The sequence below is a fragment of the Perognathus longimembris genome, chromosome 10 (assembly GCF_023159225.1).
Source record: "Perognathus longimembris pacificus isolate PPM17 chromosome 10, ASM2315922v1, whole genome shotgun sequence".
Classification (NCBI taxonomy): Eukaryota; Metazoa; Chordata; class Mammalia; order Rodentia; family Heteromyidae; genus Perognathus; species Perognathus longimembris.
Genome location: NC_063170.1, coordinates 45,049,552 through 45,062,263, shown reverse-complemented (window position 1 = coordinate 45,062,263; position 12,712 = coordinate 45,049,552). Strand labels below are relative to the sequence as shown.

General features: G+C 44.4%; 1 protein-coding gene across 5 annotated transcripts in view; it reads left to right on the top strand.

Moving 5' to 3' along the window:
- The window catches only part of Thrb (thyroid hormone receptor beta), a 374,473-nt gene that overhangs the window by 350,975 nt on the left and 10,786 nt on the right, over positions 1–12,712 (top strand). For all 5 annotated transcript variants that reach the window (XM_048355963.1, XM_048355962.1, XM_048355966.1 and 2 more), the window contains 2 exons: positions 1,965–2,112; positions 4,437–4,642. In XM_048355963.1, coding sequence (XP_048211920.1) covers positions 1,965–2,112; positions 4,437–4,642 — 354 coding nt within the window. The remainder of the gene's footprint in view (positions 1–1,964; positions 2,113–4,436; positions 4,643–12,712) is intronic.

Here is a 12,712-nt window from a genome sequence, read left to right as displayed (position 1 = left end):
GGAAGAGATAAAAGTTTTCAAATGAAATTGAGAGTGGCAAAAAAATAAAGTAAAATGAAACACATAAGGTATGCTTCATGTACTGTCTATTTAACCTACAACTTAAAAATCCATCTACTTCAAACAATATGTATGGGTAGAATCTTTGCCCAGTGAAATCTTTGGGAGATATTTTCTGTGTTGTGATGTGCCAGTTTTTATGCATTTTTTGTAGGAAGAAAGGCTTCTTATTCTTTCCTAAGAAAGACTCAAAACTTAAAATGTTGCACACATACTGAGCTAGGTGGGTAGTACTTAGCTCCCTGTCCTTCCAGTTAGTGGTGTGTCTCAACCACTGAGAAATGGACTCAGCTCCTCAGAAACCCAAAAGATATTGATGTATAAATGCAATCTGCTCATCAAGTCAGTGGCATATATATCCTCATTTATTTGTTGAAGACATCTGAGCCTCATTCATGCTCTATCACTAAGTTCTCAACCCCTGAAAGGATTTAAGTAGACTGAGATTTACTCCTCTTTGTTTAAAATCAAGGGACCAAGCATTTTTACATTTACTCAGATGAAGTGATCCCTTATTATATCAAAATAGGCTCTATGATAGTTTTTTGTTTGTTTGGCCAGTCCTGGGGCTTGGACTCTGGGCCTGAGCACTGTCCCTGGCTTCCTTTTGCTCAAGGCTAGCACTCTGCCACTTGAGCCACAGCACCACTTCTGGCTTTTTCTATATATGTGGTGCTGAGGTATCGAACCCAGGGTTTCATGTATGCAAGGCAAGTACTCTATGACTAGGCCACATTCCTGGCTCCTCTATGATAGTTTACACGAGGGCAATGGCATAAAGAGACTCAAGCCCATGAAGTAGTCAAGAAAAGTCATCAGAGAGGTAGGACACAGAAATCAAACACTCTCATTTCAATCATTCCAGTAAAAAAGTGCACAGACTATTATTCTAGCATGTTCCTTCAGTAGTCTCTGTGGTCCTGGGGGCCTGCTCCCATCACCACACAAAACCCAGGTCAGGCTCACAGTGAGGGAGATTCCCAGTATCACCTCTTAGGGAGTCAAAACTCCTTCACAAGAGGGTTCTGTCCTGCCCCCACCCAGTCCACCTCCCAGTCTGAGCCTGGGCTTAGTATTTTAGTCCTTTGTTTTACTGAATATATCATTGAGTTATCTCCTTCATATGGCTGTCTGGAAGATAGAAGGATGCAATTGGGATTGCAGCACTCTGTACTGTGCACCTCACAAGAAGTACTCACTGCCATTATTAATTCCTGTTCCTACAATTCAGAGTGCAGTTGCTTGGCCTGGTGATCATGTCCAGAAAGATCCAGGATAACACCCCTGAGAACATTAATGTAAGTGGCTCAGGTCTAGGACCAAAAAGCATCAGAAGGAAAAAAGAGAAGCATTAAGCTTGTAGGTAGGTCTATAGATACGGGGAGATAAGACAGAGGAAGAAAATCCCGATGCAGTCAGCTAAGGTTTTGGGTAGAAAACAGAGAATCCCATCCTGCCCCAAGTTCTATCGTTGGAAAGAAGCTGGTCTGGTCACAGCCATCTCCAGAGTCAAAAAAAAAATTAAAATCTCTAAATGCAAGACTTTTTAAACTGTTTAATTACTGGTTAAGTTATTAAAGTATTTGTGCCCACAGCTCAATTTAGCAACATAATTATGAAACTCAATATATCACTCAATGTATAATATATAAATACACCCTCAGTTCTTCCTTTAGCTGCATTTCCTTGAATAAATGTCAAAAAGATATAGACTCTACAGTCCTAAGACAGCTCCTTAAGTTTACATTGGGCTTACTGTCCTATGTTTGAGGATATAATTGAGGTCTCAACATAAGTTAAAATCCAAGACCATTGGACCTCAGTTATGTAGACACCAAACTGCAGAATCACTTATTTGTTAGAAAATATGAAACTATTGTTTTGGGCCTTTCTTTCCCCTATAGGGTTTCTTTAGAAGAACCATTCAGAAAAATCTCCATCCATCCTATTCCTGCAAATATGAAGGAAAATGTGTCATAGACAAAGTCACTCGAAATCAGTGCCAGGAATGTCGCTTTAAGAAATGCATCTATGTTGGCATGGCAACGGATTGTAAGTAGCTTTCATTTGCTTCATATTCAAGGAGTGTTGATTGGGGAAGGGTTTGGTTCAAGATCAACCAGGCAGGAAAAGAATCAGGAATGGGAGGATCGTGTAGGGAATACTTGGCTTTCTCACTACCCCTCGCCTCCTGCAGGGTGTTTCCATATCATCTTCTAACTCTCAAAGATTCTAAGGGATGACTGCAGGGCAGAATGTTAGCAACACAAGGTTATACTTTCACCAGGCTTCTTTTGGTGAGGGCCTCATGGAGCAGTCCTTATATTTTCTCAAAAGCAGAATCAGAAATTGATTTTATGGACTTTTTTTTAAGATGGCTAGTGGCAAAAAACATCATGTTCAGCAATGCCTGAAGAATTCGGGGTTGAATGTTTTTACATGAGTCATCCTTCAAATGGCTGCTTGTTATATTTTTAGCCCAAAACACTGGAGCTAAAGGTCTACCCACTTTTCAAAGTACCACATATTGGGGTGAGTTTAGCCCTTAGGGGTCTCTCCTCTCCCACACTGCAGGAGAGATTTATAACAGTCACTTCAATTAAACATAATTATGTCCCTAGAAAGGTATGGCCTCTCTCTTGCCAGGCCAACAGTATTGATTACTATTGCCATAAATTTTGCACACAATTAGGGATTCCAATTATGAGTTAATTTTTTTAAAGGAAAGGTAAAAAATGCAAGGAGTATTTTTTTTCCAGATGTAAGAGAAATACGCGTGACTGCCATTTGTGTGATAAGTAGGATTTTCTTGGAGAGGACAAAAACATCCATGGAATGTCCTCCTTTGCCCAAATAGGAAAATAGAATGGAGAGACTTGGAAGAGGCTTGTGTTATTATTAGGATGTTAGGCTGGAAACCTCAGCCTACGTCTGGCTGAGGGTGTTCTTTATCTTTAGAGACTGCAGCTCTTGCCAACAGTGTTCCTGATAAGGATATGCAATTGTGCGACTCAGGACCAAATGCTTAGATATGTCACTAAGAATGAGTCATTATTATTGGACATCCATTAAGATCTGAGTGTTTGAGGTTAAACAAGTGGCAGTGTTCATCTACTGTGTATAAAGAGTGCGGGTGCCTTTACTTCTTCAGGAGGTGAAGAGCTCAACGTTTATAGGCAGAAAAACTTCTGAGTCTCACATTTACCAGCTGTGTGACCTCGAGAATGAAGCTGTAGGTGGTTGTGTTCAGGACTAAGTTGGATAACATGTCAAGTGTGATAGCCTCTGGTACAATGGAAGTGGTTGAAGAAATGAGACTGTGGCTACAATTATCCTTCTGGAAAAGAGCCCAGATGGAACAGTGTTCACTTGTATTTCCCACATTTGTAAATGCTTACACAGGTCTCACCATCCAACTCAGGTTAGCTTCTCTAGGGTCTAATATTCTATTTGCGGGACAGCTGAGGAGACCTGGTCACCAACAAAATGGCCATAGGACAATGACAGTGAAGAACTAGAGTCCTGAGCCTTGCTGTGCAACTTTAGGCAAGTTCTGACCTTTCTGGATCAATGTGAAAGGAAGGAGATGGACTGGGTAATAGCGAAGCTCCCTTCTTACTCTAAAACACGATGACTGTGTAACATGAAGCCCAAGCCTTTCTGTTGCAGTTACAAGTCTAGTGGAATGGTTTTCTTTGGGAAATTAACCACAGAAGTATAGGTTTCTTGTTACCTGCTCTCCTCCTTTCCCTTTTGTACAAATGATAAATGTGTCCTTAGAATACATTATCACATTGCATACTGTGTGAAATGGGTAATATTGATCTCATTCCATAGAGGAAGATGGGAGTGTCAGGATTCAATTCCAAGTCTTTCCAGATTCCAATTGTGACCCTTTACCTGTCATTGGCAACTATCCAGGTATAAAGAGTAACACAAAGATGGTACCTGTGCTGCCCAGCCACATCACAGTCAGCTAGGGAAAGCCATAAAAAGGTGACATTTCCTGACTGAACCATTCTAACGAGAGTACAACTCTTGTGAATTCAGATGATGAGTAGTAGACATGTCTACCTGTGATCATGTGAATGGAACAGACTTTAATCCTACCTCTCTGCGTCACTGTTTTTTGTAGCCACCTTCTGTGGAGTTGAGGGCACCCAGTATCCAAGTCCCCTCAGAGCTTTTGTCTTAAAAGCTGGCTGGGCATTGGGAACTTGGCACTAGGCTCCCATTGGACAGGGGCTAGCCAGAGGGGAAATAAAATGACCCTCTGAACTCCCCTGCCTCGGTGCCACCCAGGCTGGGGGACATGCGATGCTTCAGGTGTCTTGCAAGCCGATATCAGTGTGTGCATCTCACCTCTCCTTCTCCAGTGGTGCTGGATGACAGCAAGAGGCTGGCCAAGAGGAAGCTGATTGAAGAGAACCGGGAGAAGAGGCGGCGGGAGGAGTTGCAGAAGTCCATCGGGCATAAGCCAGAGCCCACAGATGAGGAGTGGGAGCTCATCAAGACCGTGACTGAAGCACATGTGGCCACCAATGCCCAGGGCAGCCACTGGAAGCAGAAACGGAAATTTCTGGTAAGGCTTTCCTGTAGAGCTCAGCATTGACTCCATGATCAGGTGGATCTCACTCAACTCCGATTGGCCTCCTACCCCTGGGCTTCTGGGCTCTCTGCTCCATTTTAGCCATAGATAAACTGTAGGTCAGAGGGAGGGAGTAAGAGGAGAAGAAAGGCAGAGAGGGAGGAGAGGTAAGAGGAAGAAAACACCTTACAGTGCTGTGATTGGAAGTGATCTGTGGGAGACAGAACAGCCACTCCTATTTGCTCTGTGATTCACTGACTTTCCCAAGGGTAACATACGCTTACAACTGCTGTTGGGAAAGCCTTCAAGACCAACGACTTGGCAGAATTCATTACCTGCTAGCTTTCCCTTTTACAGTTATTTCCTCCCTCCTGTGACTGTATGATGCCTTACCTTCCGTGCTCCCAGGGTCTCATGGCCCTTCAGGACCACCTCTAGGATGAGGCCCAGACCTCAGGTGAATTTTTATGTCACCAAAATCCAAATGTTCATTCAGTTTGGAATAATGAGTCTGAATCCAGGAAGACAATGGGCATGGGTGTGGGGAGGGGTGGCAGCCAGTGGAGAAAACAGACCTTTCCACACCTGTGGACCACTGGTACTTTATACAGTGCTGTGTACTAGGGAAGTGCTCCCCATTCCTTTAAAGCACTATGGAGTCTAAATGATAAGAGAGAAGCAAGCCCAGCCCAAGACTCGAAAGCCAAGTGAGTTCTCCTGAGTGCAGGCTTTCTGTTCACCTCATTAGCTGGACCATTTGCCCAGCCAGGGCTGAGACTGATCCTCCCCCAGAGAATACGAAGCCCTTTGGGAGCATGTGAATGGGACCTCACCGAGCCCTGCTCCAGTGGTCTGATTTCGTCCACTGCCAGGACACATCAGAGCTCCTCCCCATCTTAAGGAGATAGGGTAATATGTCAAAATGACTTGAAAGGGAGATATTGGAAAGAATAAAAAGCCTGTGCCCTAATTCACTTCCCCTAAAACTATTAACCTTCATTTTTGTGGTACTGAAAAGACAACGCTAACCATCTGCTGATAGCCTTCCCTTGCAGCAAAACCTTAGCACAGTGAAGTGCAGTCCATCCATGAACTCTCTCCACCAACCCTATGATAAATACATCAATGTCTCTACATTACAGCAGAACTTCCATGCTTGTGTGTGGCGGTGGTGGCTGCAGCCACCTCCAGTCTGAGCTCCACATACTTCTCTAGGCAGCCTCACCACCTATCCAAGCCAAGACACAATGATGTCCTCTGAACGTCTTCACCTTGCATCCCTGCCAGAAAACTCAAAAACATTCATTCTAGACCAATAGACCCATCCTAACCCAACATATTTAGGACTTAGCAAGACAAAGTCCTATAGCCAGCCACTAGCCTAAATCCATTCCATCCTCAAAAAAAAAAAAAATCATATCCAGCCTGATGTCTCCTTCTGGTTTCACATGACATCCCAGAGGTAGAATCCAAGCTGAGTCCCATGCGGGAAAAGCAGTCAGAACACACCCCAGGCCTCTCCCAGGGAATTTTACACCTATTTTCTTTACTCACATAGACAGAATTACAAGTCTAAAATTAGTTTTGGTAGTCACTAAAATGGTGCTTCTTTCCAGACTAAAACATTTACTAAGGAGCTACCAGGTGCCAGGAAGGAAGTCAGCCACATCCCAGTGAAGGGAGACAGATGACTAGGATTAAATGAGATAAATGAAGAGAGATTCACTTCTGATAATCAAGTAGTCTAGAGAAATAAAGGGACCTCTGAGATGACATCTGAGCTGTAGATAGGGAAGCTGAGGCTCCAAATTCATAACAAAATGTGCACAAATTTCTCCATGTCTCTTGGTCTCGGCAGAGACAGCACAATGTCAAGTAGTGAGAACCAGCCTCTAGGTCTACAGTTTTAAAGCCCTTTGCCACTGGTCCAACACCTAAAGAACCAATTGCTCTGTAGCTCACAGAGCAATTTGCCCTGCTTTGTGCCAGAGCCATGACAAGAATTTTCATCAGGAAGATGAACAAGTACCTGTCCCATCTCCTTCCACCCATGGAGCTGACATGAAATTCTAACTCTTGGATCAAAATATAACTGTTTAACAGCTTGCAATCTATGTATGCTTAGAGGCATGCTGGGGGGACCAGTACTCCATGGTCCCATCTGTCTCCACAGTGTATTTCCTTTCCAGTGGTCATTCACTCTTTCAGCCTACATCACTCTTGCATCTCCTCGGGGAGACTTCATTCCATCAGTGCCAGCCCTGCATGGTGTGTCACATCAGAGGTGGCTGCCATCCCATTCTCTCCCACAGAGGATTCCTGTCACTCTTTCTCCTTGGATCTGGGCAAGTCTGATTCCTTCAAACAATGGGTTTGGGCAGGGAAGATGCCTGAGTGACTTCTCAGACTAAGGTTTGCTGTTCCCACAGGGGTATCTTAGAATTTTATTTGACTTCCCCTCCTTTTACGTGGTCTGAGCCCACCCAGAGGAAGCGTAAGCTGACCCTGTGGAAGGAGAGATCCCCAACCAACCCAGACACCAGAAAAGCCTTTGGGATACCAGCCTGTGCTGCCATCTGATGGCAGCTATCTAGGAAACTCCAGGAAGAGCCCCACTTCCGGCTGTGTCATAAGTCACTAAAACTCTGAGAGGTAACTTTCTAAAACTGTAGCCAGTGCCACAGGCCCATTCTCAGAGACAGTACACAAGCTAGTTTGCATATTTACAGGTCCTCCATGCAGAGGGTGGCTCTGGTTGTATATTTATGCCAAGAATGAACATTGCACACTTTTGAGGAGTTATTCCTGTGAGGAAATTCAGAATCCTTACCTATGCTCTATGGTGTCTGTGTACCACAAGGTAAGGATGGACAGAACAGGCTGCTTATACATATTTCCTTCATTTTTATGTGATGTCCCAACCTGTTCTCAAAGAAATTTTTTGAAAAGGCTTATTATGTTAATAACATAGTAATATGTCACAAGAGATTAAAAATAATATGCTGTCATAAAAGCTAGGAGTACACATTAATGGGTAAGTAGTTTTTTTCCCCAAAGAAGCTACTCCATCATTTTTCCTCCTAAGGCAAAGATTCAAATCAGAAAAAGACTGGTAAGTTGAACCTCAGTTTCAAATCTTATATTTGAGAAAATGATACTTTGGCAAAAAAAAAAATGAGGAACTTTTGCAAAAGCCATATGGAGTTTCATAATAAATCTAAAGCCATAGTATAGAAATCATTCCCCCAAACCTTTAAATCATGTCATATTCTAGTGTTTTACTCCAGTCTCTGGACTTGACAGAAATGCCCAGTTTTACCAACAATTTCTGTATATAGACAGTGATGAAGAAAAGTAGAAGTAGGCTAAGGAGGAAGCAAGTAGCTCTAATGCCAAACAAGGGAAAGCCATCCTGCTCGTTTGGGGGAAGGGGCACTTGCTGTCTTCCAAAGGCTCCAAAGCATAAGCCACAACCTTGTCTGTGGACCCTGTCATTCTACCCAAGGAAGAAATCACTGCCTAATTCTCTTAATTCTGATCAGAGAGTGGCACACACAGAAGGGTGGATCAGGATGAGTGATTCAGCCACACATGGTTTGTGTGGACAGGTCACAGGACAAATGCAATCAAGTAATGATTTCAGAGAATGCAGAGGAGTCCAGATCATAGGATGGACATTAGAACCAGACATCCTGGGTCAGCAGTTGCTTTTTTTTAATTGTGTGCCCATGAGCAAGTGACTTCACCTGTCTAAATAAGGCTCAATTGCCTTGTGCCCTTACCAAATGGTATCAGAGTAAAAGAAAGGAAAAGTGGGCATCTACAGCCATGTCTGAAGGCCCAGAACTTGGAATCCCCATTTGTCTGGGCCCTCTGCCCAAGTGCAAGAAGACACCTAGTGAACAAGCAGGGGAAAGACAGAGTCCATCTGGCCCCAGCCCACTCTGCCTGTGCCAGAGAGCTACCAGGTCAAGCCAAGAAGCCCATGGCACTGAGCCAGTCACTTGATCCAAGGCCAGCCGGCAGCAGTTCCTACTTCTCTAGAACAACTAAAGGAGAAATCCCTCTGCCTTACATGCTCCTCCTCCATCCCCACTAGCCAGAGAAGCCACTCAGGATTCCTTAGTCCACATCCATGGCATCTCCTTCCATTTCTGTCCATCTGAACTGCCAACCCCACAGTCCAACCCACTCTAGCCAAGCAAGGCAGAACGACCTCCAAAAGCACTTAAATCATGTCATTGTATAATTTTCTCCCAAGTTTTTTTTTCCCCCAAGCTACTGATACTGTCAGATTCTTTCTTTGGCATATCACTTCCCCCCCACCCCCCACCCCCACACACACACAATAATCGTAAGTCTCCCAATGCCTCTCTCATTTGCAGATCTTCGGTGGACCCCTTCTGCATTGAAGTTTATCTCCAAATCCATACATAGTCCACAGGGCCCAAGTTGATGAGCTCCCACCTCAATCTCATGCCATTGTTGGCCTCTACCTGTTCTGTCCTCCTTCCTGGCCTTGAGACTTTGTGAGAATTTTCCCCCACTGCCTTACATGCTCCTCCTGCAGCTCTTTGCTTGGCTTCCCCTTTATTGTTCCAGTCAAAGACCACACATTATTTCTCAGAGGACTTGACCTTAACCCAGCTCTTTACTCAGGTCACTTTCATTCTTAAACTGAAATGCTTCAGTGAATGTATGTATTGCCTGTCTTTTCTCACTCCACTGCAAGTTCCTTGATGCCATAATCTTATCATCTAGATCTACACCTGGCCCCATAATACTGGCTCAGGAAATACAAGCCGAATAAACAAACATTGATTTCCCCACTCAATAAGCTTTGTGTCCCCTGCTACAACACCTTGTACACAGTAGCAAACACTTTAGTCTTTTTCTCCTCCCTTTGGAAAGTTCATCTTGGATGTATAACTACCTACATATAAAAAGTGATATTTTTTTAACACCATGGGAGAGATACACGTGTTCAATGAGGTAAACATTTTCAGCTGAAGTCGTCTGACTAGGTATCTACAACACAGGATGTAAACTGGATCTAGATGAATGATGTAGGTTCCAGGATGAAGAGATAGGATAGACTAAAGTGGGGGTTTCAGAAAAAGGCTAAGTATGATGAGAAAAGTCAACAGCAAAGTGGAAACATGTAAGGCAAATTGTGGAAGCAATGTGGTGGGGTCAGCTGGGCTGGCCTAGGACATGCATCTATGGTACAGGAAAGAAGTTAGGGTGAGAATTGTTAAGAGCTTCACAGGGAGATGGCTAACAGATCAAGGGGAATCAAGTTATGTGTTGTCCTTATAAATGGAAACTGGGGGAGGTAGTCACAACAAGGCTTCCCATACCTGTTACTAAACTCTGTTGATTCATAGATGTCCCTTTTCTTCTATTCCCGAGAACCACTATGGAAAGAAACCTTAATGATACAAAAGGTCTTACTCTGTACATAGCCACTATATTTGCCACTTAAGATTCATACTAGTAAACATTAATCCTGTCCTGACAAATATTTATCAACAGAAAAGTACATCTGAGATGTTACTTGGATGATGTTGCCTTATTTCCTTGCATTATTTTCACTCCTTTCAAATCTTTGGAGGGGTCATAGGTCATGACTGAAATACCATATGTACCCACAGATTGAAGAGAAATGATTACAGATCCATATTAACTCTTGAGCATTTCAAAGGACAGTGTGTTTACCACTCAAATACAATCAGATTGGACCTAACAATATTCCACCAGGAAACGTTTGGATCAGCTAAGCCAAAACCATTCTTTAGAAATGTTCCTAACATATATATTAGTGAGTTTCTTGTATAATTCTCTACCTTTTAGAATGTGCCCATGTTCCTCACACCAGCCTTGTGAAGTAGATGAGGGAAGCGAACTTCATGCACATGGTAACAGGATGCAGAGAACAGCATCACCCAAAGAGGGAATGATGTCCCTTGCCCCTTAGCTTCACCAGTGGCAGAGAAGATGTGTCCATGATTTTTCCAGTCATTTGATCTGCATGCAGAAAATCCCCAAACCTAGCCTGGCAAAGTATGCCAACCCTTGCCCCAGGCCATTACCAGTCACTTAATTACCCAAACAAGACAGAACCCAAGTTCTGTCCACTCAGCATGACCAATACAAACAATACAGAGGACCACCTAGATATTGTAAAGTGTTTGCTAGCATAACAAGGCATGATTCCTGGGCAGCTGAGGCAGGCTGTTCCCACAGCCATGCAGGGCCTGGCAACTCTAGTCTACTCTGGTATGTTGGCAGCTGAACAGTGAGACTTATCTGCTTTCCTCCCTGCTGCAAGCTAATAGGATATGGGGGAAGAAAGATGGCTGCTGATCGTTCTGAGCTGGATTTGGTTACAGCCAAATCAGTGCCCTCAGTGTGGCCCCAGACCAGCAGCAGCAGCCATTGTGTCCTGCATACTTGTCAGAAATGCAGTTTCTCTGGCCCTTCCCTGGATGAAGGGCCTGGAAATCTGCTACTTCTCAAGCACAGGAAGTTTGGGGCCTGGGTCTTGCCACAGGTGAGTGAGAAGCAACGTCCTGGCATCAGTTCCTCCTCCCCCCCACCCCCCAGCTCCATGGGTGTCTGAAAGAGACCAGGTCTTGTTCCTGTCTACTCACTGTAGCTCAAGGCAAAGATGGCCACCAAAGAGCAGGCTGTGAGTCTCAGTGATCTCTCTGGTCACCACTTGGAGGAAAGCTGGAGAGGCTGGCAAGAACAGTGTAAAGAATAGGGGAAAGTGTGCTGTCAGGAGTTGCAGGAGGAGTGGTAGGAGGAGTGACAATCCCTTGAAAGGCTGCTGTGTAGGGTAGGGGTTCCCAGACCCTGCAAGGTGTGCTCACCTGCCCACCTGAGCTTCAATGAAGGCCACTTGAGATTATGTACAGGGGCAGCTCACAAATCACAAGTAAGCGGTGGCTATCTCAGACAAGAAAGATCAAGAGCCACAGAGATGCCAATTTCCACAAGCAGTAAAGCAGGAAACAGGAAATGCTGATGGTACACCATCAGGCCCAGGGAGGGCCTGAGAGTTTCCCCAGCTGATATCCACCCTGCCCATCTCCTTTTACCAGAAAGGCCATAGATTCTGCTTGAACAAGTAAATAGCAGAGACCAGTAACATTCCCATTCTTCTCTAAGGCTTGCACAACTCACTGCCCAGCCTTGAGATTCTCCCCTTGGTGTTCCACTGACACCGTTTCAAATAGGGTCTGTAACGACAGAGTTCAAGGCCCAGTCACTGGAACAGAAGCAAGAACAGCACAGGGTGCTGTTTGCTAGGCACACCCAACTTCTACCCCAACCTTAATCTATACTCTGCCTTCCTCCTATCTACTAACACACTACTGTGCAGTGCACTGAAAATGTCACCCCAGAGCCCTCAGAATGCATATCACACATGCCCAAAGCCAACACTCTTGGCTAAGAGAACTAGAACCTCCTAGTGTCTGCCATCCCTTTTCCTACATTCATTCCCCCATATCTCTCTCTCTCTCTCTCTCTCTCTCTCACACACACACACACACACCATTTTTAACTCAGGACTTTATACTTGTTAGGCAAGTGTTCTACTTGAGCTATGCCTTAATAATTTTTTTTTTGCCAGTCCTGGGCTTAAACTCAGGGCCTGAGCACTGTCCCTGGCTTCTTTTTGCTCAAGGCTAGCACTCTACCACTTGACCCACAGCACCACTTCTGGCTCTTTCTATATATGTGATGCTGAGGAATCAAACCCAGGACTTCAGGTATACGAGGCAAGCACTCTACCACTAGGCCATATTCCCAGTCCCTTTAATAATATTTTTTGTGTGCCAGTTCTGTGGCATGAACTTAGGGCGTGGGTGCTCTCCCTGAGCTTTTTGTTCAAAGCTAGCACTCTGCCTTTTTGGTGCTTAATTGGAGATAGTCTCACAGACTTTCCTGTCTGGGCTGGCTTTGAACTATTTTGGCCTCCTGAGTAGCTAGAATTACAGGTGCGACCCACTGGCACCTGGCTTAGTTTTCAGATGGAGTCTTGCTTTGTTTTTTGTT